At 52.2% G+C, this 21,836-nt stretch overlaps 10 protein-coding genes across 10 annotated transcripts; 5 read left to right on the forward strand and 5 right to left on the reverse strand.

The window, feature by feature from the left end:
• Positions 1-1,311: 1,311 nt before the first annotated feature.
• On the reverse strand, positions 1,312-3,731 carry BD324DRAFT_637434 (UTP-glucose-1-phosphate uridylyltransferase). Its single transcript, XM_022017008.1, has 11 exons — positions 3,564-3,731; positions 3,250-3,345; positions 3,089-3,165; positions 2,844-3,051; positions 2,559-2,800; positions 2,242-2,512; positions 2,167-2,188; positions 2,028-2,101; positions 1,854-1,978; positions 1,680-1,803; positions 1,312-1,618 (listed from the first exon to the last, which is right to left on the reverse strand). The coding sequence occupies exons 1-11, from the start codon at positions 3,636-3,638 to the stop codon at positions 1,412-1,414; spliced, it is 1,521 nt and encodes a 506-aa protein (XP_021868573.1). The 5' UTR covers positions 3,639-3,731; the 3' UTR covers positions 1,312-1,411.
• A 670-nt stretch (positions 3,732-4,401) lies between these two features.
• Positions 4,402-6,851, forward strand: BD324DRAFT_583842 (major facilitator superfamily domain-containing protein; the record flags this gene model as incomplete). The annotated part of the gene is made up of 7 exons (XM_022013641.1): positions 4,402-4,912; positions 4,963-5,179; positions 5,237-5,374; positions 5,424-5,656; positions 5,767-5,838; positions 5,882-6,313; positions 6,364-6,851. The coding sequence occupies 7 exons, from the start codon at positions 4,402-4,404 to the stop codon at positions 6,849-6,851; spliced, it is 2,091 nt and encodes a 696-aa protein (XP_021868574.1).
• A 277-nt stretch (positions 6,852-7,128) lies between these two features.
• Positions 7,129-7,501, reverse strand: BD324DRAFT_637440 (hypothetical protein). The gene has a single exon (XM_022017009.1). The coding sequence runs from the start codon at positions 7,495-7,497 to the stop codon at positions 7,189-7,191; it is 309 nt and encodes a 102-aa protein (XP_021868575.1). The 5' UTR covers positions 7,498-7,501; the 3' UTR covers positions 7,129-7,188.
• A 1,264-nt stretch (positions 7,502-8,765) lies between these two features.
• BD324DRAFT_178308 (hypothetical protein) lies at positions 8,766-12,495 on the forward strand. Its single transcript, XM_022012108.1, has 3 exons — positions 8,766-8,954; positions 9,043-11,038; positions 11,094-12,495. The coding sequence occupies exons 2-3, from the start codon at positions 9,224-9,226 to the stop codon at positions 12,429-12,431; spliced, it is 3,153 nt and encodes a 1,050-aa protein (XP_021868576.1). The 5' UTR covers positions 8,766-8,954; positions 9,043-9,223; the 3' UTR covers positions 12,432-12,495.
• A 53-nt stretch (positions 12,496-12,548) lies between these two features.
• Positions 12,549-13,446, reverse strand: BD324DRAFT_178268 (cytidine deaminase-like protein). The gene is made up of 5 exons (XM_022012107.1): positions 13,333-13,446; positions 13,237-13,273; positions 13,118-13,188; positions 13,014-13,057; positions 12,549-12,960 (listed from the first exon to the last, which is right to left on the reverse strand). Exons 1-5 carry the CDS (start codon positions 13,412-13,414, stop codon positions 12,622-12,624), a joined length of 573 nt encoding a protein of 190 aa, XP_021868577.1. The 5' UTR covers positions 13,415-13,446; the 3' UTR covers positions 12,549-12,621.
• A 390-nt stretch (positions 13,447-13,836) lies between these two features.
• On the forward strand, positions 13,837-15,521 carry BD324DRAFT_583844 (P-loop containing nucleoside triphosphate hydrolase protein; the record flags this gene model as incomplete). Its single annotated transcript, XM_022013642.1, has 7 exons — positions 13,837-13,909; positions 13,975-14,071; positions 14,113-14,506; positions 14,565-14,639; positions 14,849-15,161; positions 15,220-15,292; positions 15,356-15,521. The coding sequence occupies 7 exons, from the start codon at positions 13,837-13,839 to the stop codon at positions 15,519-15,521; spliced, it is 1,191 nt and encodes a 396-aa protein (XP_021868578.1).
• A 223-nt stretch (positions 15,522-15,744) lies between these two features.
• Positions 15,745-16,644, forward strand: BD324DRAFT_653564 (regulator of volume decrease after cellular swelling-domain-containing protein; the record flags this gene model as incomplete). The annotated part of the gene is made up of 3 exons (XM_022018671.1): positions 15,745-15,944; positions 16,010-16,311; positions 16,373-16,644. 3 exons carry the CDS (start codon positions 15,745-15,747, stop codon positions 16,642-16,644), a joined length of 774 nt encoding a protein of 257 aa, XP_021868579.1.
• Positions 16,645-16,939: 295 nt separating this feature from the next.
• Positions 16,940-18,605, reverse strand: BD324DRAFT_637455 (mitochondrial PGP phosphatase-domain-containing protein). The gene is made up of 5 exons (XM_022017010.1): positions 18,453-18,605; positions 18,309-18,385; positions 18,222-18,260; positions 18,076-18,171; positions 16,940-18,014 (listed from the first exon to the last, which is right to left on the reverse strand). Exons 1-5 carry the CDS (start codon positions 18,535-18,537, stop codon positions 16,956-16,958), a joined length of 1,356 nt encoding a protein of 451 aa, XP_021868580.1. The 5' UTR covers positions 18,538-18,605; the 3' UTR covers positions 16,940-16,955.
• A 53-nt stretch (positions 18,606-18,658) lies between these two features.
• Positions 18,659-19,744, forward strand: BD324DRAFT_637456 (heat shock factor binding protein 1-domain-containing protein). Its single transcript, XM_022017011.1, has 4 exons — positions 18,659-19,035; positions 19,091-19,149; positions 19,199-19,206; positions 19,297-19,744. The coding sequence occupies exons 1-4, from the start codon at positions 18,823-18,825 to the stop codon at positions 19,407-19,409; spliced, it is 393 nt and encodes a 130-aa protein (XP_021868581.1). The 5' UTR covers positions 18,659-18,822; the 3' UTR covers positions 19,410-19,744.
• Positions 19,745-20,216: 472 nt separating this feature from the next.
• Positions 20,217-21,528, reverse strand: BD324DRAFT_643603 (hypothetical protein; the record flags this gene model as incomplete). The annotated part of the gene is made up of 8 exons (XM_022017558.1): positions 20,217-20,312; positions 20,360-20,494; positions 20,549-20,648; positions 20,712-20,894; positions 20,952-21,051; positions 21,095-21,148; positions 21,199-21,387; positions 21,438-21,528. 8 exons carry the CDS (start codon positions 21,526-21,528, stop codon positions 20,217-20,219), a joined length of 948 nt encoding a protein of 315 aa, XP_021868582.1.
• Between the last annotated feature and the right edge of the window lie 308 nt (positions 21,529-21,836).

The following is a 21,836-nucleotide window of genomic DNA, read 5'->3' on the forward strand; positions in this document are numbered from 1 at the left end:
CAGAAATCTGAAACGAGTTGCGACGACCGCCAAACCGATATCTCCATCCCGTTTCTATGGTGCTAGTAAAGATTTGGCAACGGTAGGAGTCATGCCCGTTATGATGCCGAGTGTAGTGCGCAAGGTGGATCATTATCATCCTCCAGAGTACCAGGATCTCTCCGCACTCGGAAGGCAGACAAAGAAGCGCCGGCGATCGATGGGTTCTGCTTTCTTAGGTCCTCTCCCCGGCACAGTGAAAGATTTTCCTCCTCAGAATCCTGCAGCACATTTTGTCCTGACGAACGGCATTGCGGGACACGAAGGACCTGATTTGGACGATTCGGATTCAGTTTCTTCATACGAATCCGAGGTGAACGTGCCTCCCAGTAACAAGCGTTTGTGGTCAGATCGTCGAAACTCAATGTTCAAGCGAGCTTCGCTGGAGAGTACCGGTCAAAGCGAGGTGACAACGGCGTACTCCTCGAGAGGCGAATCATCGAGTCCCTCTCGCTCTTCATCGGCTCGATGTGAAGGCGTTGGCCAACCCGTATCCCCGCTATTCACCCCTCTAGGAAGTCCGTACACCACAAGTCTGCCATCTATGCCCTCTATGCCGTCGATTCGAGCATCAGCTGCTACTAAACCGAGAAAAGAAAGCTGTCTGGCCTGTTTGACCATAGGCAGGGACTGTCATCCGATGGATTCCGGCACGTCGTGTCAGCGGTGCATAATTCTCAGGCGGAGGTGCGACTTCTCCGGTGATAGTGGTAACGATGACCGACCAACGAGGACCAGCACTTCTTCATGTCGACTCAATTGTCTAGACAGTGGAGCTGGAATGGCGTGTGAGCAGTGCCAACGTGGCCAACGGACGAGTGGGAGAACTCTTACAGCATCGTATCTTGACTGAGATATGGCAGGTATCTTGGAGACCGTCAATGCCTCCTTGGTCGGCTTGACCCCTGGTCGATCCGAGCGGGACACTCGTCGAGCGAGTCTGCTACTGCCGACACCCATGCTCACTTCTCCCTCTACTGGGTCCTCCTTCCCTCGACTTCATCCGGTAGATCACCATGAACCTGGTTCTCAATATGCTTGGGGCTGATGAAGCAGACGGGGGGTTGGAAAGCTTTCCGTCCTGATGGGATGGATGGATATGTTGGGATACTTGGAGTCAGCAGAGACACTCAGGCAAGCTTCTGCCTCATGTTGTATAATCAGGATAGGCAAGAAGCAGGTCCAGCTCTGCTGAGTCTCTGATGCATCTATTGCACATTTAGGACGATGCCAGTCAGGCCTTCAAAGACAGGAGTGACCCAAGAAGAGATGCGTCGAGCATGTTTCGTATGCATGAGACTATGAAAGGCGTATAGTCCACCTCAGCTTTCGTCTACAGAGCTCCACCACACAAGAATCTCTTGACCTCCTCTTAATGGTCGATAATGTTGAGGTTTCCAGTGATCAACTTGTTTTCCAAGTTGGTTCCATCGGGCAACATGATCTTGTTACCTTCGTTGGCAACAATGATACAGGTTCCAGCGAGTCGAATTCCCTTTCCGAACCAGACATCTCCAGACACTGTCAAGTGATCCAACTCGGTAATGTTTGGGATGGATTTGAAGCGCTTTTCAAAGTTCTGTAGGAGGCGTATTGCGTGAGCTCCACGTAGGCGTTTGGGATGTGTCAGCGCTACTCACCGCGACCTTCTTGAAGTGGTCTCCGAGCTTGACAACAGGGGTACCTCCAAATTCTCTCGACTTGTCCATGGTCAAGACACCGTGTTCAAGGTTGTACAATTTGGATTTGATCAACAAGAGATCGCTTAAAGGCTCGTGAGCTCGAGTCTTGAGGTCCCATCAACCAAGACTCACGAGCATGACTTGACGGGCAAGAATCGGGATCGAGGAACGTTGATTCCGATTGCGCTCTCAAAGTGCTTGATGGCAGCTCCAATGGCAGTCTCGAGCTGGATGACGGCCTGACCCTGCTCGGTAACCTGGGCACGTGAATAAGCTGTTGTCTCTAATGCTGACCGGAAGTGATACCTTGTTGTTGACAATTATCTCCAGGTTCAGTGCGTCTTCATCCATGACTCGCTTGATAGCCTTGAGGTTGCACCCTGTGCGAAACCAAAAAGAAAAGAGTCAGATCAACACCTGCCATCACTCTGAAAACTCTGCGCACAGATATTGTTGGTGTTGAAGATCTGCAAACCGAGTCAGCCATTGCGCTGAAGCTTTGCCCCAGCTCCCAGCTTACCTTGAACTTTCGAGTCGAGCAGAATTCGTCCATGTGGTCCTTGGGCACCTGAGCGACCTCCAGAAGCCTGACCTTGCCCTCATAGTCGATGATGGTACCTCCCTTGATATCCGCCTTGGTCTTATCGGTGACCTCCATGACGTACTCTGCCTGAGAGTCAATCATGGTCTGGAAAATGTTCAGGTCCACAACGGCTCCCAAGTTGTCGACATTTGAAATAAAGATGTATTCCTTTCCAGCGGCGATGAGTTTGTCGAGTAATCCGGAGTTGCTGTGAGTGGTGAGTGCATGTGACTGCTGAAGTATAGGAGACTCACGTCACGGCATCGAAGATATCTCCGTGTCCTGGGGGATACCAGTTAGCCTTATCACTGGCAGCCTCTCTAGGACATGGGAGGAGAGACTCCTTGTCCACACGGGGGTATCGAGATTGCTCAAAGGTGAGAATGTTGATGTTGTGGTTCTGATACTTTTGAATGATTCGGGCAGTGTCATCGTCGGTGTTGAAAGAGTTCATCAAGATGAAAGGGACATTGACGTTGTATTCCGAGTTGAGGTGCTATGGGGGTGTAAGTCGGCGCTAACAAGCTTGATCGACTCACCTCGATCTGCCTGACAGACAAGTCGAGGAAGGTCATGTTGTCTCGGACCTCAATAACAGATTTGGGTCCAACACATCCCATGGTCGTTCCGAGACCTCCGTTGAGCTTGAGCACAGCAAGCTTGTTGAGGATGGCAGGGTCGACATTGGGGAGAACTTTGTAAGGGCGGACTTGCTCGGGTTTTGGGGCCTTGATTTTCTCCCAGTCACTAGAGCATCAGCACATACCTTTCGCAGATCACGTACAGCTTTTCGCCCTTGGCTCGCTCTGTCAAGAATCGGTTGAAAAGGAGGAAGAAGGATTGCATCTCAGCATCAAACATCTGTTTGTCAAAGCGTCAATAGGTACGGATTGGCCTGTTCTGGAACGCTGACAGGACCTTTCAAGTCGCACAAAAAGGACTCACCTTCTTCTTTGACGGCTCAGTCACACCGCTGACCATGCGGTTCAGTTCGTTTCGCATGGTTTTGGCTGCGACTCCAGTGGTAGCGGATTTGAAGTCCTACATTTGCAGCGAATTGACACCGAACGGGACACGGCATGACGTACAGAAGGGAATCGAAGGGATGATAGACGACAGCAAAGGAAGAGAGAATCCAGCCGTCAGCATGCTGTCCGTTCTGGGGATGAGCACAACAACAACCCCCCTCCGCCCGCGTTGAGAGAACGTGGGATCCCGGTGCGAATGAAGGGTTGTTGCTTTATCTAAATGACACATACCATTGTAGATGCACCTCGTTGACGAGCAGATGCTTGGACATCCTTGTTGTCTTTTGGTTCAGAGAGTGTGGCCATGGTGGAGATGGTGGGGATCGCTGATACTTTGTTGTTGCTTGGATTGTTGTTGGTATAGTGAGTTGGTGGTGGACCTTTTGGTCGGAATGACGGGTAGAAGCTATGGAGCGCGGGGGAATAAATCGGTTGGGGGTCACGTGTAATCCACGTGACTTGCACGTGGCACGTTATGTTCATGAGAGGGCAGATTCATCGAGGCGCTCATGACTGAGGCCGACACAACACAAGGCATGTTTGAAAGCAGTGGGGAAACGCCTTCGAGGGGGTCCGACTGGCAGAATGAGATGAGTTGAAATGTAGAGCCTGCCCGCTCTCCACGGGGTAGATTCTCTGATCGTGGCCGTTAAACGACGTTGTTGTCGTACCTGGCCCCATCAACTTCTCATCAGTACATCCACTAGCGTCTTAAGGCTCTTCTCCGTCGGGTTTCGACATTCTATTGGCGAACTCTCACTGCTACGAAGGGGAGCGCGATATCGGACGCAAATTTAGATTTGCGTTCTCCGACTGAGATCTCGGTTCGGGCATCTCGGTGGAGTGGAGCTCTCTTTTGGCTGCTGATCAGTTAGTCACGTTCTTACTTGCTAGCCTAGCTACACCCTGAATTTCTCATTAATGAAGATGCCCGTCCGTATGACAAGGAATGCGGAGGGGGCGTATTGCAAGGGGAATCGATATGAGATGCCATAAGCTCTTGTTGGGTGGTGCATTCATCTCACCTTCAAACTAATCTGACTCGCTCTGACATTGAAGATCTAACAGGATGCTCGAGCGACCTACACCAATCTGCGATGAGGAGAAATCGCTTCCGGCCCTCCCAGCCTGCTCTAGTGGTGATCTAACCTTTACAGCCGTTGGAAGTCTCAGCAGTCGCCAAGTGCTGTTCAGCAACGCTGCACTCCATGTCCAAATCCCTCAGCTCAACGCGAAAACCCTGGAAGCTGATCTCGCCAGACCGTTCACCAATCGCTTTGCACCCCGCTCTTCTCCACCCTCAGTTACACCTGGAGAAAGCCAGTCGAAGCCGTACAACGGCTCAGGCACTCAGGATGACCCGTTCATCGTCGATTGGTTGCCAGACGAATCTGCCAACCCGTACAACTGGAACAGACGATTCAAATGGGGGCTCACTCTTCACCTAGCGCTCAACTGTCTCGCACCAGTCTATACCAGCAGTGCTTATGTAGCGGGCGTGGAGGATCTAGTAGTGGCATTCCCGGGAACAAGCGTCGAATCGGGCATATCCGGTCTAAGCTTGTATCTACTAGGTGAGCGTCTTTCTGACAGATCGAAATCCCACAGTTGACCCGAATGCCAGGTCAAGCATTTGGTCCGCTATTATGGGCTCCTGTCTCCGAAGTCCACTTCATAGGGAGAAGAAAGACCTATCTCTTGACTTTTCCCTTCTTTGTTTTGTTCAATCTTGGCGGCGCTTTGTCTCACAACATGCCCAGTATCCTCATCACACGATTCTTCGCTGGTGTCTTTGGTTCTTGCCAATTGTCAAACCTAGCAGGACAGGTGGGCGACATATGGATCCCGTGAGTGCTTGCTTGAGTGACCCGTCAGATCTCCACTGATTCAAATCACATGCGCAGCCAAGAACGAGTATTACCCGCTGGACTTGCAGCCCTTAGTCCTCTTCTTGGTCCTGTGTTAGGACCTTGTGTGGGAGGATTTGTCGCTCAGTATTCCGGTTGGCGAGCCATCTTCTGGATGCAATTCGGATTCGGTCTGTGAGTCGCTTCACAAGCGATCGAAACAGTACTGAGGCCAACCCCATAGTTCCATGCTTATGTTGTGGATCTTCCTTGTCCCCGAAACGTACGGTCCTACTCTGATCTACCGAAAGACACGCCTGCTGCAATTCGAATCGGATCATCTCGGGAACCGATTCATCTTTAGGAGCAAATTCGACGCGAAGGGCAAGACCATCTTCCGGGCTCTCAAAGAGGGCTTGACAAGGCCTTTCATACTGCTGTTCTCTGAGGTCATCGTGTTCACCTTGAGCCTATACAGTGAGTGATGTATGCTGATGGGGAAGTTCCGCTTGCTGAGAACTATCGTCAAGTCTCGATCATCTATGGGATGTGAGTGACATGCCATCGTGCTCTTCAAGAATGCTGAGCCTTTTCTCGCAGCCTATACCTATTGTTCACGGCTTTCCCGATCGTCTTCCAGCAGTTGCGTCACTGGTCCCGTGAGTGCAAGGTGTGGCTCCGTGACACGGCTGATCCGTCCAGTGGGCCTCAATGGCTGCGCACTTCTCGGGATCGGAGTCGGTATGGTGATTGGCTATATCCTCAACGGAGTCGGCAAGGCCATCTACATCAAAGCCATGGCAAAGCTCCCCAAGGGTCAGCTACCCCCGGCTGAAATCAGGCTGCCGACCATGATTCTCGGTGGTCTCTTGGTCCCGATTGGTCTGTTCATCTTCGCTTGGACCGCTACGCCAAATGTCCATTGGGCAGTCCCCGTGGTCTTCTCTTCATTCTTCGGCATGGGTTACCTCTTGATTTTCACCAGCATTCTGCTTTACCTAATCGACAGCTACGCTCTGCATGCCGCTAGTGCCGTGGCTGCCAACTCGGTCATGCGATGCTTATTTGGAGCAGCTTTCCCGTTGTTTGCCACGCGGATGTTTGACAGATTGGGAGTACACTGGGCAGGCTCGCGTGCGTGGCAACAGGATACTTAAGAAGCAGGCTGACTCGTTCTGCTACAGTCCTGGCCTTGCTGTCACTCGCTTGCATTCCGCTACCATTCTTATTCTACCGATATGGGCCATACCTTCGTCGGAAGTCCAAGTACACGCCGTCCGCACCCCTCTCTCCACTTCCGCCGAAGGAGACTGCCAATGAGGCAGGGGCAGATAAGCCAGACATCGTCGGTAAAACTACAGAACTGCAGAACACCCTATCAAGGCTCGAGGGGAAGGACGGACGGAAGAGGGCCAGGTCTTTTGATGTTTCACGACTGCTACGAACCCAAAGAACGAGCTCTGTCGATCCCATATTGCGTGATTCATCCGCCACACTCCTGGACTTGCGAGAATCTGTCATCTCAGATGTGGCACCTGTCATCACAGACGATTTGTGGAGCCGACCAGACTTGAATCTATCTGTTCCGTACCTTGATGGAAGACCGCTGGCATCAGGTGATGTCACTCCATCGCAAGGGGACCGCAACACGCGCATACCGAGATTGGCATGACGGATTGGGGGTTCATACAAACTATAATGATGATGACTAGTGGGGATTTGTATATATGCATACTCCAAGCCCGACAAAGTACCGCTGCTGCGTGCGACTAGCCAGTCTGATCGGCCAAATACCCGACGATTCGGCCCTTGGTCGAACCCCAAGTCGGTGGCATAGTGCGAGCCGGGTCTCTGGAAAGTGGGCACGAGGCCGCACCACAGAGATATCGGAAAGTTCAGGTGTAATCCCGCATCTTTTTCGTTCTGCATTCCCGCGCGTGCCTTTCATATATTATTTAATTTATCACCTGAACCTATGATGATGATGATGATGATGGATCAGAGACCCATCATGATCGATCGGAATCACACAGGAAACCAAACATACATGGTGTCTTCATGAATGGATGAAATGTACAGGACCGACAGCGCTGCTTGTCCTTGCAGAAGGCCTCGACCTCACGAGGAATGTGGGCGCCACTTGTGGCTTGGTGGACATTCATGGAGCCGAGAAGCTTTATCGGACGACATACAATGGCACGATGGCGGTCGATGGGAGACCGATCGAAAGACGGGGAGAGTAGTGGTAGCCAACTCCACGCGCATGTACACACAGACTGTATAGCAGCGACCCCTATTCTTCTTGATTTCCAATGCATAGGGTGGGAAACCTTGAGTTCCTACGCATGTATGCAGCCCGGATTGACAAAAAGACTCTTTCAGCTTAAAAGCCTCTGAAATAGAGGCGGACGAGCAGAGCAAGCAAAACAGGGCAAATCAAAACAACTCTGAAAACGTAAAGTGCAACAGCCTACAATAAGAGTCATAGAGCTAGCGAGACGCAGTCACTCTGTTTAGCATCAGATGAGAAGATATGAGCAGTACAGTTGTTGAGCACGCGAGCCGTTGCGGCGCCACTGCTCAATCGACGGATATTGCATTCTCCTATATTTGATTAACGTGCCGCACAGATGCTTGTCGAAGTGTTTGTTGACATAGAAGGTCTTCTGCAAATCGACTGGGCGAGAGCGTTGAATCAGGCATGAGCCTGGACGATCATAAACATGTGGTGGGAGAAAAAGGGTTCGTGCCGAGCGGCCAAATGATCGATGGGGATTTAGGACAATGACAAGCATAACAGGGTTCTTCCAGCACAGGCTGTACGCCTCATTTGCCCCAGCATCAGCAGCAAGACCAGTAGCGGCAGCAGTAGCAGCAGCAGCAGCAGCAGCAGCAGAACAGGAATGAATCTCTGCGGTGTGAAAAGAGGCGAAGTTCGGCTTAAAAATAAAAAAAAATTCCAAATGAACTACTCCGTTCTCGGGATCTTGTTCCAATCCTCTTGCTGGTTGTCTGTGTCTGTGTCTCTCTCCAGCTGCTCTGCTGTCACGCCTCGCTGCCCGCCCACGCTTGGCTCACCTACCCACACCGTCGTTCTCATCGGCGGCTGCCCTTCTCTGACGCCAGAGAGCGAGCTACCACTGTGTACCCCCTCAGCGGGAAGTTTGAATGTCTCCGGTCTAAACCAATCCCGTCTGCTCGAGACAATATGTTAATAACCGAACACTCATCTGGTTCAGTTTACCGACCATACGGTGCGAGAGGGGAACTACGTGGTCGTCCGCACCGCAACCATAACAGAGCTCCTCCTCTCCGACGGGCTCCTCCTCCATGAGTAGCCAGAGACACAGAGAGAGAGTGTAAGAGCAGCACGTATAGTTATTATCATCGTCGCCATCGAACGATCTGCACCGCGAAGCCAAAAAAAAAACGCCTCCTGACGCGATCAAACGGCTCGAAGGGACAAATTGAATTCTTCCAGCAGCTGCTGCCTGCTGCTGCTTGTTCCTCAGTCATTCATTCATTCGGGGTGATATTGCACCACTTCAACGGTATTTAGACTACGCCATCACTTATTCTGGCCCTGCCCTATCTAGCGCGCTCACGTGGATCGGAGGAGGAGGCGTTTCGGGTTCATGTGGCGCTCATCTCAATCGTACGCAACTAGAGCGAGATCTTTCATAGAAGAACAAGAAGAAGAAGAAGAAGAGGAGGGGAGTGAGGATTAACGGGTCATCGACGCCGCTCGGATCAAGCTAGACTGAACTCTGTCCCGGTAAGTTATGCCCTGCTACCAAACACCGAGTAAAGGTGGTTAGAAAACAAATGTGAGCTGATCAGCACATCCTTTTCATGTTTATTAGCCCGGACACGACAGGTAGAGCAGCAGGCTGCTTAGTGAGGGCGCTGTCTTTAGGGCTCTCACATACAATAAGGACCACCTGCCCCAGGGACCGACTAGACTCTATCGGAGACTAGGAGGTCAGTCTTGGGGGTCAGGCGCAGGTTGGAAGACGCAGCGTTCATCAACCGACATCAACCGACATGAACCCCAACCAATCTCCTTTCAATGCTCATCCATCGCTGTCCTCCTCAGCTGGTCCTTCACGCTTTACACAGGCCGACTTGCAACATCCGCATGGGGATGCCGACTTGCAGTCCCATGTTTCAGGGGCGTCGTCATCATCATCTTCTCATGGATACTATGTCAACCCCATGGCTTCCGGCAGCGCTGAATCTCTCGATACTCTGTACACCATCACACAGAGCACCTATGGGGCTCCAGTCCCTCCAGCCAGGACATCGTCCTTGGCGATGAGAGGGAAGCAGAGTCAATCCTCGATGGACGCGGGAAACTTGCCAAGTGTTCAGGTGACACACCCAACCCCAACAAAGTCGCGACGTCTGAGGAGAAGGACAGCGACAGCTGTTGGGCTGGAATCAGAGATCGAGACTTTGGAGGCACAGGCTGCTGCGTGGTCTGAAGATTCTCCAACGAGGCGAAGCGGCGCCCAAATAGATACGAGCGCGGTGGGTCAGCAGCGTCCAAGCTCGAGCGGACCAGGATATGGCGGTGAGGGCATGAATCTGGCCAGTATGAACCCCCATGAGAGAGGGCGGATACGACCCGATGACGATGACGGGGAGGAAGACGAAGATGAAGACGAGGGTCCAAGTGAGACGGACCGTCGAAAGGCTGTGGAGGAAGCACGCAGAGTACGAGCGAGAGAAAAGGGCAGGGAGAGACAGAGGAGGAAGAGGGAGAGAGACAAGAAGGCTAAAGAGACGGCTCGATTGACCGGAACTTCTGTCCCACCAACAGGACCTCCCGCTACTGCTCTCATGACGGCCACTCGACTGCCTATCCACGCGCGCAATGCCAAAGTCGCAATGCCTACCACTCCCATCGGCCAGTCACCAAACGTCGCTCAACCTTATCCCTTCTCCATGTCTGTACCTTCCTCATCATCGTCATCATACTCCCCCCTACCTCAAGCCCCTGGAGGATTCTACAGTGGTCTGTCACCAAGTACCACGACTTCTTTCGCATCCATGTCCATGTCTGGACAGTCGTCACCGAACACATTGTTTTCACCCTCAGCTTCCACGCCTAGTATGGGCCAGCAGGAGGCCGGCGGATCATCGACCAACTGGCCGCCTCATGATGGGGTCCTGGTCATGGATACGGAAAACAGGAGCAAGCAACAAATCGGTAAAACAGATCGGACATCCAGCCAGGGTCCGCAATCCAATCAGAATCCGGCAGCCGTAGTCTCGTTACAGAGCATGTCACACAAACCATCCAAGAGGCGCAAATCCGAACCCGAACCGGAAGAGTATCGAGATCTGAAAGCGCTCCCAGCTGGTCAAGTGGGTCTAGGAGTACTCATCGACGAATCCTCATGGCAGGGATCCGCTTCGACGTCTGGTCTGGCCGCTCCAACGACGAACAGGCCAAGATATCGCAGGACTCATTCTGAGGGAGCTACGAAACCTTTGTCTGCTCTTGCCACGGACCCTGTCCCCAGGACCAAATCCTCGACACCTCCGCCTCTTTCTGCCCTAGGCTCTGGTTATTTTTCTCCTGGGGAGCCTACTCAGGCTGGTGCTTTCTTCGCGACCACCGTCACGGTAGCCTTGTCCTTGTCCGGTCTAGGAGCGACGCTTGAAGCACGACTGGGACTGGACGAGGCTGGTCTTCAGGAGATCAAAGACGACTTGGCAGGAGTCTTTGATCGCTGGCGGATATCAAAAGGCCTTAGAGCAGTATCACTCAGTGGACCTTCGGGAAGTGCTCAGATGGAATCGAGTGGCTCGACCATGACTGCCGTGACGGCCCTGGGCGTCGATGATCTAGAGGTGTGTGACCAGTGACTTGATATCGTCCCATGGGTACTGATTCCTACACACTCAGATGAGAGACGATTCCGTGATCAACACGAACACCGGCTCCATTAATATCGCCGAATCGCCGATCAGGCCTCACACGGCCCATGTGGACAGCTCATTCTTCACACCTGCGCCGATGCGCACAACACGTACAGAGATCAATGTGCCACAGACCATGCCAAATTTCGCAGTCCCTCAGATGAGCAATTCGCAGTATCTCCAGCCTCACGAGTCTCCGTTGGCCCAGCAGCGTAGTACAAGCTCTCATGGGAGTCAATCGAGTCAACATGTTCGGACGAGATCACTTTCATCAGCCTCCATGGCGGCTCGGGGACTCATCATCAGCTCTGCGGCGGCTCAAACTCCTCCCAGACCCCCGGCAATGCTTGGTCAACCTCCTCTCAGATGGACCAGGAATCCTGGACTACAAGACATTGTTATACATGGTCATGGATCGGGATCTGAAGGTCCCAGCACAAGTCCGACACTCCAGACACCGTCCACGGGGGAAGGGTCCTTCCCATCTGCCGAGTCGATAGGCATGGTGGCTGCCATGAACTACCAGGCTCAGGGACAGGCTCCATCCGGGGATGGCCCTATGCTACACGCTCAAAGGTTGCCGGAATCGTGGCAGATCACAGGTGACCCTCATCGTGCACGAACCTTTATGACGCATCAAGAAGGCATGGATCAGACGGTGAATCTCCCCCGTACCGGTATGGATCTCGGTATGCTTCCTGGACAAGTCGACATGGGCTCATCTCATAGTACTGATCTGCATGTCGAGATGATCCGTGGCGGTGGTGGCAGTGAAGGTAGCTCGACGACCGACACCAGCACCACTGGCGCTGATTGGGGATCTAAGACATCAGGACCTCTCGACAGTCCATTGACCATTGCGTCAATGAGCAGGTCAGGATCATCTCACATGGCCGCCCCGGTCCCGTTGTCCAGCATGCCGAGGATGTATCAGTCGCAGCAACACGGCCCTTCCTCTCAACCTCGCCAACCTGATTACTCTCAAAGGCACTCGCCGACTCCATTTGCCTATCATCCACCTCCCGGACCTTCTTTCGTGCCTCTGTCTGAACCCATCATGGATCCGTCGTATAGCACGCCCCAATCTCAACGCACAATTAGGCAGGCCGTGCCTTTCACTCCGCCCACACCAGTCACGATTCGAAGCCAAGCGCTTGGACCGATGCTCTCAGATCACAGTAACATGCAACAGGCTCACGGGATGCAAGGCGGCCCTATGTACATCCCTCAGGGTCATTATGAAACGGACAATCATAGGATGAACGATTCACACACTCAACAATCATCTCAGCATCACCATAATGAAGATCAACGAATGAATTAGGACAGGGCAGTTCCTGTCGTTGACGTTGTAAGCATCGTGCATGTCATTGGACAGACATCTACAGATCAGTACATGTCACTCTATGCATACAGTGTACTATACCTGTCATTGTTGGCACAGACTGACTGGACTCGAGCGCGACATCCGGAGGCAGATCGCCTGGACTGCCATGGTGAAGCAATGATCCTCGTCACCTTGGCATGGCCAAATGTTCCGGGCCAAAGCTCAATGGCAAGAGCTCCTCGAGGCTCATCACTCTGATCAAGCGTCCGTACTCCTTGTTGACTTTGGCTTCCCTTTCTCGTAAGCTCAATCCCTGCATATAGTCTTCCAGGCATTCCGCCAATGCCTTTGGCGCACTGCCCTTCGCAGAATGTGAATCGAGATACGTAGAGGACAACATGAATATGGGCGTGTTGAGCGGTAGGAATTCTCGCAGAACCTGTCGGCAAATTCCACAGGGTGAGACAGAAGGTTCAGCCAGTTGGGACGTCACAGCACAGGCGAGGAACGAGCGATGTCCCATGGACTATATTGTATCAAGATCAGTAAGGCTACTAGAGCCTGCAAATACAGACTCACAATTGCTTTGGGGATAGCTGTACGCTCAGCACAGATCCCTGCGCCTAAGTGCAGAGATCTCCTCTCAGCACGGTGCCGACCGAGTCAAACCCATCACCTCTCACCATAAGAAGCGTTCTCCACATTGCAGCCTCCCACAATCGTCCCATCAGCGCAGAGCAAGGCAGCACCGACACTATGTCCATTCAATAAGAGCTGCAGACCTCTACATGGCGACGCTCACTGGAAGTTTGAATACGGCGCGTATGCCTTATCTCGACCTGCCAATCCAATGGATGGATCAGCAAGATTGGAAGTGATCTGGGAGCTGTTGACTTACTTTCAAACGCCTCTAAGATCATCTCATGCACTTTGATGACCTCAAGGGGCTGCCTTGAGCTGCCTTGTGTCGTGGTCGTCATGCTTGACTGGCTGTTGCTATACTTTGAGAAGTCCAATGCTGCGGCATGGAGTCTGTCGATCACTCAAAAGGAGATCTGATTCGCCACGTGGACCAAGCGCCTAACTCAATAGGCGTGCTCCATCATTTTGCCAGCCAAAAAAAATCTCGAACACACACCTCGGAAACTGAACAACTTTCACGACATCGACGACTTTAGGATCAAGCGGCAGTGATCGTTGCATGTACTTGACCCGGGCAGTTGCTAGCTCTGGACGAACGATTGTCTGCTTTGTATCGCGCGCAACTCCGGGACTCGCTGCTCCGCTTTCCGCATCCTTTCCTACAGCTCCGTTTTCTCGACCTGGTATTTTAGATAAAGGACGACGACCCAATTGTCGTTCACTCCATTCATCCCCTTCCGCCCAAAAAGTAAAAGGCAAGATGCCTCCCAAGAAGAAGAATGAGGAGACCAAGAAGATCATGCTTGGTCGTCCGGGAAACAATTTGAAGGTGAGTGTCAGGTCTCTTCGAGGCTGCTCGAATCTCGCCTCTTTTCACGCTAACGCAACGCTCAGCAAGGAATTGTCGGACTCCCAAACGTCGGCAAATCATCTTTCTTCAACACTCTGTCACAGACAGATCTGGGAAAAGCAGCTAACTTTCCATACGCTACGATGTGAGTTTCAGAGCTTCACCTTGGGTCTGACCCAATGTCAGCGACCCTGAAGAGGCCCGTATCCCCCTCCCTGACGAGCGTTTCAACTGGCTCTGCGAGCTTTACAAACCCGCCTCCAAAGTTCCGGCCTTTTTGACGTGTATCGATATCGCTGGATTGACCGCTGGAGCATCAACAGGAGCCGGTCTCGGAAACGCCTTCTTGTCCCATGTCAGGGCAGTGGACGGAATCTTCCAGGTGGTCAGGGCATTCGATGACGCTGAGGTCATTCACGTGGAGGGAGATGTCGACCCTTTGAGAGACATGCACATCATCAGCACGGAGTTACGGTTGAAGGATATCGAATGGGTGGAGAAAGACTTGGAGAGGCTGAAGAAGGGTGCGAAAGCGTTGGGAACATCCAGTCTGGCTGCCAAGGCTCGGGCGGAGGAAACTGTGAGCGGGTCATGGAAATCGTGCCCTCTTCCCTCAGGCTCATCGCTCGACATCTCAGGCTACTGTTGAAAAGATACTCGCGCTCCTTGCCGATGGCAAAGATGTCCGTAAGGGGAACTGGAACAATAAAGAGGTGAGAGCCTACTCCGTCCACCTCATCCCTTTTTGCCTTTCACTATATTTGATGAGAATGGGCACAAAGCCCTATCAAACCCAGCTCGTCGATCAATGGGGTAACGTCCATAATCATGAGAAGAGATAACTATCTGAAACTCTATCGCATCCTCTATCGCTATATGTGACCAGGGCTACGATGCTAATGCCTCCCCTCGTGCTATACAGGTCGAAATCATCAACGGCCTCAACCTGCTCACCGCCAAACCCATCACATACCTCGTCAACCTGTCCGAAAAGGACTTTGTCAGGAAGAAGAACAAGTGGTTGGCGAAGATCAAGGGATGGATAGACGAGAACAACCCGGGAGACGCTTTGATTCCTTTCAGTGTGGCTCTGGAAGAGCGTCTCGTCGACATGTCTGACGAGGAGAAGATTGCGGAGGCGGAGAAGCTCGGTCTGCCAAAGGGCAATCCGAGTGCCTTGGGAAAGATCACCACTGCTGGATACACCAGTCTCGACTTGATCCGATACTTCACTTGTGAGCGGAAGATGTCCCATTCTCAACCGCAAATGAGGTCTGACAACGACATCCTCAGGTGGTCCTGATGAAGTCAGGGCGTGGACGGTCAGGAAAGGCATCAAAGCACCTCAAGCTGCCGGTGTCATCCAGTGAGCCACAAGAGCTTGTACCTCGCCTCGCGCCTGCGCTCACCCTCTCCCTTTTTCTTTTAGCTCTGACTTTGAAAACAAGTTTGTCTGTGGTGAAATTATGTCCTATGAGGATCTGAAAGAACACGGTAGTGAAGCTCAGGTCAAAGCTGCTGGAAAGCTCAGACAACAGGGCAAGCCGTATGAGATTGTAGATGGAGATATCTGTTACTGGAAGTGTGGTGCTTAAAGGACTGTATCCATGCGCTGGCCGGTTCAGTCTGCTGTAGCCCATGCATCTAACACCGTGCTTCCTTCCTCGTTTACGCTGTCCGGAATCTTGAGACGAGACGAAGATTCCGCGAAAATTTCATGTTCAGGTCAAGTTGCGAGTATTTCTTCCTGTAGGTCCATCTCGTCTCTCTCCTAATTCAGACCTTACCTGCGCATACTTTACGTTGCCCAAGGTCTTCATGTTCACGCCTACATCTGATGTTCCGCCTTTCGTGACGCCAGAGGCTCACGACGCTCTCACATCCTCTACTCCGGCTTCCTTTAACGATATCCCTCCTACCTTGAGGTTTCAGGATGATGCTGTCGAAGTGACGATGGAACCTAGCAGGGGGTGGGATTGGAGCGGAAGGATCAAAGGGAAGATATGGGTCACAGAGGCGTGAGTGAGGAAGAACCACCGGCTTCCTGTGATTTCATCCATCCGTGCTGAATGACAGATGCCAGAGCCATTGTCTTTCTACCCTCAAATTCTGAATCAAGCTCAGGGTTCAAGCTGCTCTATCCTGCTCTAACTCTTCACGCTCTCACCCCTTCTTCTTCTGAATCACCAGCACACGTTTACTGCCAGATTGACGAGACGGGCACCGGCGGTTTAGACGAGGACGATGCCGGCGGACACATGACCAACGGACACTCGGGAGCCAATGGAGATGCTAATGGAGTTGAAGACGAGGAAGAGGACAATGACGAGGCAGGACAGTATTCGACCTTCCGCGAGCTGAGGATATACGTCTCAGAATCCAGAGGTGACTTTCCGGATTGATGTGAGATTGTTATCCTTGCTGACCCTTCCTCCCTTCACTCCAGTCCAAGACCTCTTCAATGCCATGTCCCACTGTTCAGGTCTCCATGATTCCCTCTTACCTTCTGGCGAACCTTCATCCTTTTTTGGAGGCTTCGGAGATATGCCCAATGGACCAGAAGATGAAGAAGATCAGTACGAGGACGGCGATGAAGAGGAACAGGAAGGGGATGAATCCCGTGTTGGTCAACCTGGAGAAGACGAGGGCGAAGCTGGAAGAGTGAGATCCGATTTTCATAGCGGTGGAGGACCAGGAGCGAGGTATAGACCATATTAAATCCCTTGCTGGTCCCTACCTTGCTTCGTCCTCTACGCGAAGACGGGGCAAGAAAGCTGATGTATTTGTTGTGTTGCCCTCCTGTTCGCCCCTGTCGCTATGGACAGGTAGATCAAGTGGACCGGTTCTTGAACCTCGTCGATTGGGGGAACGTGCGGCCCCCGACTGGATGGTCACAGCAGCATACGAATGGGCAATTCGAGGATGCAGATGAGGAGCGAGGAGATGAGCAGCAACCCAAGTGACAGGTCCAGCAGCTATTTGCCAAGGAGAAGAACATTGTAAATTCAGCGTATATGCATACATTGTGCTCATGCCGACGGAGTGACCACGGCAGAAGGTCTATGTCCGCTGTCAGCCTCCGCCGATGCAATCATCGGTACTGCCTTGTGCTCTATCCTTTGTGTGTCTCCTGATTCCTTCGCCGAGATCTGTCTTTCACCAGATGTCAAGTCTGCCGCCTCTGCCGCTTTCTCCTTGGCCAGTCTGAGCCTCTCTCGCCTGCGGGCTTGCCACTGTCGCCCATTCACCCATACGTATCGACCGGTACGAGACATTCCGACTCCTAACCCTCTTCCTGTCCAGAATATGCCCTTTCCAATACCAATGATGACCGATTTGACAGTCCATTGACGAGGATCCCAACCCATCCGGCTGTCCTTGACGGTCTGCTTTACGTTGCTCCATCGGGAGGCGAGGTAACCCATCTTCGGCCCTACCTCAATTGCGTTTTCATGCGCCTCTTCGTCGCCTAGCCGCCTCGTATACCGTTTCCAAGGATTTGACGGGTCACGCAATTGACCTCGGGAGAGTTTCTCCTCGAGCCATCTGAGCACAGGGACATCTCGAGGTTGAGGCAACAAGGTGGTATGTATGGATATGACACTCGGAAAGTCTGACGAAGTATTCGGTAACAACAGTCGAAGACGATGTGCCAGTAGAGTATCTGTGAATTGACGGTCCCCAATGACGAGAATTCTCGCTTCTTCGAGAGAAGTAGGCTGTGCTCGAATGAGAGTTTGCGAGCCCAGATTGGCGTCGGGGTTGCTAGTCCTTTTTTCAAGTGACTCGGGCAAAGTGATGGCAGTTCGGAGCGTTGAAGATGGCGCAGTCGGTGTGTCACTGGTTGTGCTTCGTATCCTGGCAATCTCTTTACTCATCCATTCTTTCTCTCCTCTTTTCAGGATGGCCTCGCATTCAGCTTGAAACGCATCCTGATCCGCCTGGATCAAGGCGAGCTTCTGCCGGATGATGGAGACAGGTGCACCTAGCTCGCCACGAAAGTATTTGAGTATCTCGTCAGCACATCCAGGCTTGGGTTGAGCGTGGATGAGGACAGGGGTTTGCAGGTGATGGGAGACGCTTCGAGCCTACAGGCGAGATCGAAGATCAATAGCAGCCTATGAAATTATGTGCGAACCGTGAACTGACCGCTATGCCTGATGGATCCTTCTTGGTGCCTGCAGAGTTGGACACGACCAGTACTCGTCCGGGTTCGAACGCAGTCAAGAGCTCTCGCCACGCTTCCTAAGATGAGGGTCAGAGACAGGTATGCGGTCTCTCAGTACATGTCATACCTTGAACGGAGGGTAACATCCATCCTGTTCCGGAAGTGTCTAGTAGTCTTCAGCACAAGACTCCCCTAGCCTGCCTTTTCGACTCACCACGCAGTTGTCCTTGTCAACGACAACGGCATTGTAACCGGCCTTTCGTAGCGCTGCAAAGTCAACATGACCAATAGCTAAGGTGGGTGGGAGGATTTACGAAATCAGCCGGAGAGAGCAACTAAAGGGTGTAGTTTGACCCACTTTTGACCTTCAAATCTGGCCTCAATCTCGATGGTCTGACTATAGCAGCCAAGTAGATGAACACATTTGGCAGGCGAGGGCCCATGCCAGGTTTTGAGTCCCACAGCCTGAGCCCTAAAGATGAAGTGGACAGTTGAGAGGAGAGAGGGATGAATAGAAAAATTGGCTTAAGTTGATTTTCGGAATCTTGTGAATCGTCGATTCATTCAACAACAACAGCAACAACAACAACAAACGAGGGAGCAGCCTTGATCTTGGAACTTGAGCAGCGTATTCCACGCCTTCAGCCCGTCATTGACACCTCCGAAAGACCAGGGATAACCCTTCATTACCTCACGCCTGCTTACACTGTACTTCTTCACCCATCACGATGTCAACCGCAGTTTCCCAACCTTCTCAAACCACCCCTTCGACAGCTGCCCTACAACCCTCGAGCTCCAGCATTAAGCGCCTGTCAATGATCTCCAAAGGATCCACTGATGGCGGCGCATCCAAGTCAAAAGTTCAAGCTCCAGCATTACCGACCGCCATCTCTGGCGGATCCGTGAAGGACGTTGTGAGCCCAGGAGAGTTGTGTGGTTTCGTGAGTCCTGTCGCCCTCTTAACACGCGTAAGCACAGCTGAGCTACTTGATACAGGTGGATACTCTATTGAACTCTCTCGAAGCTCGATTCGACGAAATGAGCGAGCAGATCTTGTAAGTCTACGCATTGAGAGCATGCTACAGCGCTGACGCGACCTGATAGAGGCCGAAGTGAGTTTTACCCATGACCAGACCAATGGAGAACGTCTGCCTATGGACAAGCCAGTATTCGCTGCTGATCGCTGACTCGCATGCTACCAGTGAATGAAATGTCGAATAGGATAGACAACATGGAGAACACCATTCAAGACCTTTTGCAAACGGGTATCGAGTCAGGTCCGAGTCCGAGCCCATCGCCAGCGCCGAAGAGATGATGGTCTGCGAGAAGAGTCTACAAGACGTCTCCGAGCTAGGCCTACAGGACGTGATTTGACGATGCTGGACCGACGCGTAGCCGGTTGTACATATTCTACCATGAAGACGCCATGACACGAGGTGAGGGGATTTGGTACATGCACAGAGATATCACAGGTGCATCAGTCTACTTCTCAGCCGCTGCCTAGATGAACGCGGATCACTATCCAGTGGGCTTTTCTTCTTGGCTGCTTGACAATGAGGTTTCTGTCTGCCTGGGTCGGACGAGCAACCCTTCTGTAACGATGACTGCGACGTACCGAGCTTGAGCCCCGGGCACAGGCATAAGAGGCCCTGACGACCTAGACACTCGATACGTTGGGTTCATCATGCCTGGTACAGATTGGCTGAGAGCGCTGACAATTTGAGGATCCGCCATATTGAATGCTGTTGACGAGGGATCTAAGTAAGGGTGATGAACAAGTGATGGGAATGTCAATGTATGCGTCTACTATGACGGTAAATTGTCATTCTGGATGTCAGAAGCGATAGCCCGCCGATTCAACCTGTTCGACTCCTGTGTTCTTCGTGACAGAAGCCAGACGATAAGTCCAGTGACGAATCTTCGCTGGACCCCTCATCTTCGGGGAACCTCTGCCAATGCTCTCCCCATGCGCATAACGACGCGCATGAAACGGTCTGTGGTGTCTCTCCACAGATAATGTGCGTCGTTGCAAACAGGTCTCTGAGAATGAGATGGATGCCCTTGGGGCCTCAATGCATGCTGTTTTTTGGGGTCAGTTCTATCTAATAAGCTGTATTGCGTGTCAGCCGGAGCGACGAAAAAATAATGCGAGGCACCTACTCTGGGTAGCGAGCCAACCTCCATCAATGACAATGTCACATCCGGTCATGTATTCGTTCTAATGAACAGAGTTAGCCCATTACTGAAGTCTGGCAACCAACTCACGGTGACAATGCCAAAGATGGTCTGCGCGTAGTCCTTGGCAGTCCCAACGATGCCGAAAGGGATGGCATACTTTGTCTTGAAGAGGTTTGCAGCGGCTTCCGGGTCGTCCTTTGGGACATCTTTGACACTCATGCCCTAATAGAGAGTCAGCCATCATAGGAGAAAAGCCACAGGAGGGATCCGACCTACCGAAGGGAAATAACCAGGGTTGATACAGTTGACTCGGACTCCGAAGCCTCGTCGGGCGAAGTCTGTAGACAGCATCAATGACAGATGACGAGTGGCCGCTCTAGGAGGAGAGGAGGCATACGTTAGTTGCCCGTCTAACATAATCAAGAGAGCTACCACTCACTTCCCAGAGTTGTAGTTGAACTGGCCATGTTGACTGGTCCTGGTAATACCGGACAGACTGGCTACATTGATGACATTGCCAGCTTCCCTGAAGCCGCCTTTCGACTTGGCGGCGCAAAGCAAGGGGAGGAAGGCGAACGTGGTGAAGTGATACGATGCAGTGTTGATCCGGTGAGTGTTGGCCCTGAAACGGTGACGGTCAGAACCGTCTCACCTGCTGCCTTCTACTGGGATCACTCACCAAGTCTCAAAAGATTCCTTCTCAAACATCTCCTTGGACACACCTTCTGGTGTCTGCTCACAGTCATCGATCTCTCCGTGAGGCTCAGAAACACCGGCGTCTAGCGCAAGAGTCAGTTCCACGGCCGCCATTGTGATACTTGCTGTTGACGAGGATGTTCAACCACTTCTCGTTCTTCTCAACCGCTTCTCTGAGCTCTGATGAAGCCGTCAACGCTGCCTGGTGGGTCGCCGAAGAAGAAACTCACTGATGATTCCTTCCTTGGTCCCGACATCTCCCTGAACAGGGATGATCTGACCCTTTCCGTTCTTTGGGCTGGCAGCCTTGGCCGCCTTCTCCAGCACGTCAAGTCGTCTACCAGAGATGTAGACCTTGCAGCCATTCTCTGCAAGAGCAGCAGCGGTCACCAGACCTAGACCAGTGCCACCTCCAGTGACTTGTGCAGCCCGTCAGTCTCGAGGACAACCGACCAGTGGAGCTACTGACCCACTGCGACCCAGCCTTCAACATTGAATAGCTTCTGAACGGACAAGGCATCTGTGCCAAAGACAGATTCTCCAAGTGCAAATTCACTCATGCTGAAGACCTACACTACTGTGACAAAGCTGAGTATGTTGAGCCCAAACGGTTCGAACGAAAGATTCGGAGTACCAAAACGCCCTCATGGACGGAATCTCGGCGGATACGCCGGTGACGGGATTATAATTCGGCGAGAGTACGCCGATATCATATAAGTGTCTGGTCAGGTTCATTGCTGTCGAGATGCGAGATGCATCTTTTACTCATGCCGTCGCAGAGATGCAGATGTCAAGCATAGTGAGAGTCAACCATGGCGAGTCACCAACAGATGATTGTTGGGCTAGGTGAAGTTTCAATCCAGTAACA

The sequence above is a fragment of the Kockovaella imperatae genome (genome assembly GCF_002102565.1).
Source record: "Kockovaella imperatae strain NRRL Y-17943 chromosome Unknown BD324scaffold_15, whole genome shotgun sequence".
NCBI lineage: Eukaryota > Fungi > Basidiomycota > Tremellomycetes > Tremellales > Cuniculitremaceae > Kockovaella > Kockovaella imperatae.

Excerpts from the sequence above, each read along its gene's own strand:
- BD324DRAFT_637434 (XM_022017008.1), bottom strand. The coding sequence starts at position 3,638 with ATGGCCACACTCTCTGAACCAAAAGACAACAAGGATGTCCAAGCATCT. Across the intron at positions 2,189-2,241 it reads GCTCGACTCGAAAGTTCAAG|ATCTTCAACACCAACAATAT; the intron begins GTAAGCTGGGAG and ends CTCGGTTTGCAG. Across the intron at positions 1,979-2,027 it reads AGATAATTGTCAACAACAAG|GTTACCGAGCAGGGTCAGGC; the intron begins GTATCACTTCCG and ends TCACGTGCCCAG.
- BD324DRAFT_637440 (XM_022017009.1), bottom strand. The coding sequence starts at position 7,497 with ATGCATTGGAAATCAAGAAGAATAGGGGTCGCTGCTATACAGTCTGTG.
- BD324DRAFT_178308 (XM_022012108.1), top strand. The coding sequence starts at position 9,224 with ATGAACCCCAACCAATCTCCTTTCAATGCTCATCCATCGCTGTCCTCC. Across the intron at positions 11,039-11,093 it reads TGGGCGTCGATGATCTAGAG|ATGAGAGACGATTCCGTGAT; the intron begins GTGTGTGACCAG and ends CTACACACTCAG.
- BD324DRAFT_178268 (XM_022012107.1), bottom strand. The coding sequence starts at position 13,414 with ATGACGACCACGACACAAGGCAGCTCAAGGCAGCCCCTTGAGGTCATC. Across the intron at positions 13,189-13,236 it reads GCGCCGTATTCAAACTTCCA|TGTCGGTGCTGCCTTGCTCT; the intron begins GTGAGCGTCGCC and ends GAATGGACATAG. Across the intron at positions 12,961-13,013 it reads CAGCTATCCCCAAAGCAATT|TCCATGGGACATCGCTCGTT; the intron begins GTGAGTCTGTAT and ends GATACAATATAG.
- BD324DRAFT_637455 (XM_022017010.1), bottom strand. The coding sequence starts at position 18,537 with ATGGGCCCTCGCCTGCCAAATGTGTTCATCTACTTGGCTGCTATAGTC. Across the intron at positions 18,261-18,308 it reads TTGACAAGGACAACTGCGTG|ACACTTCCGGAACAGGATGG; the intron begins GTGAGTCGAAAA and ends GAAGACTACTAG. Across the intron at positions 18,172-18,221 it reads GATGTTACCCTCCGTTCAAG|GAAGCGTGGCGAGAGCTCTT; the intron begins GTATGACATGTA and ends CCCTCATCTTAG.
- BD324DRAFT_637456 (XM_022017011.1), top strand. The coding sequence starts at position 18,823 with ATGTCAACCGCAGTTTCCCAACCTTCTCAAACCACCCCTTCGACAGCT. Across the intron at positions 19,036-19,090 it reads CAGGAGAGTTGTGTGGTTTC|GTGGATACTCTATTGAACTC; the intron begins GTGAGTCCTGTC and ends TACTTGATACAG.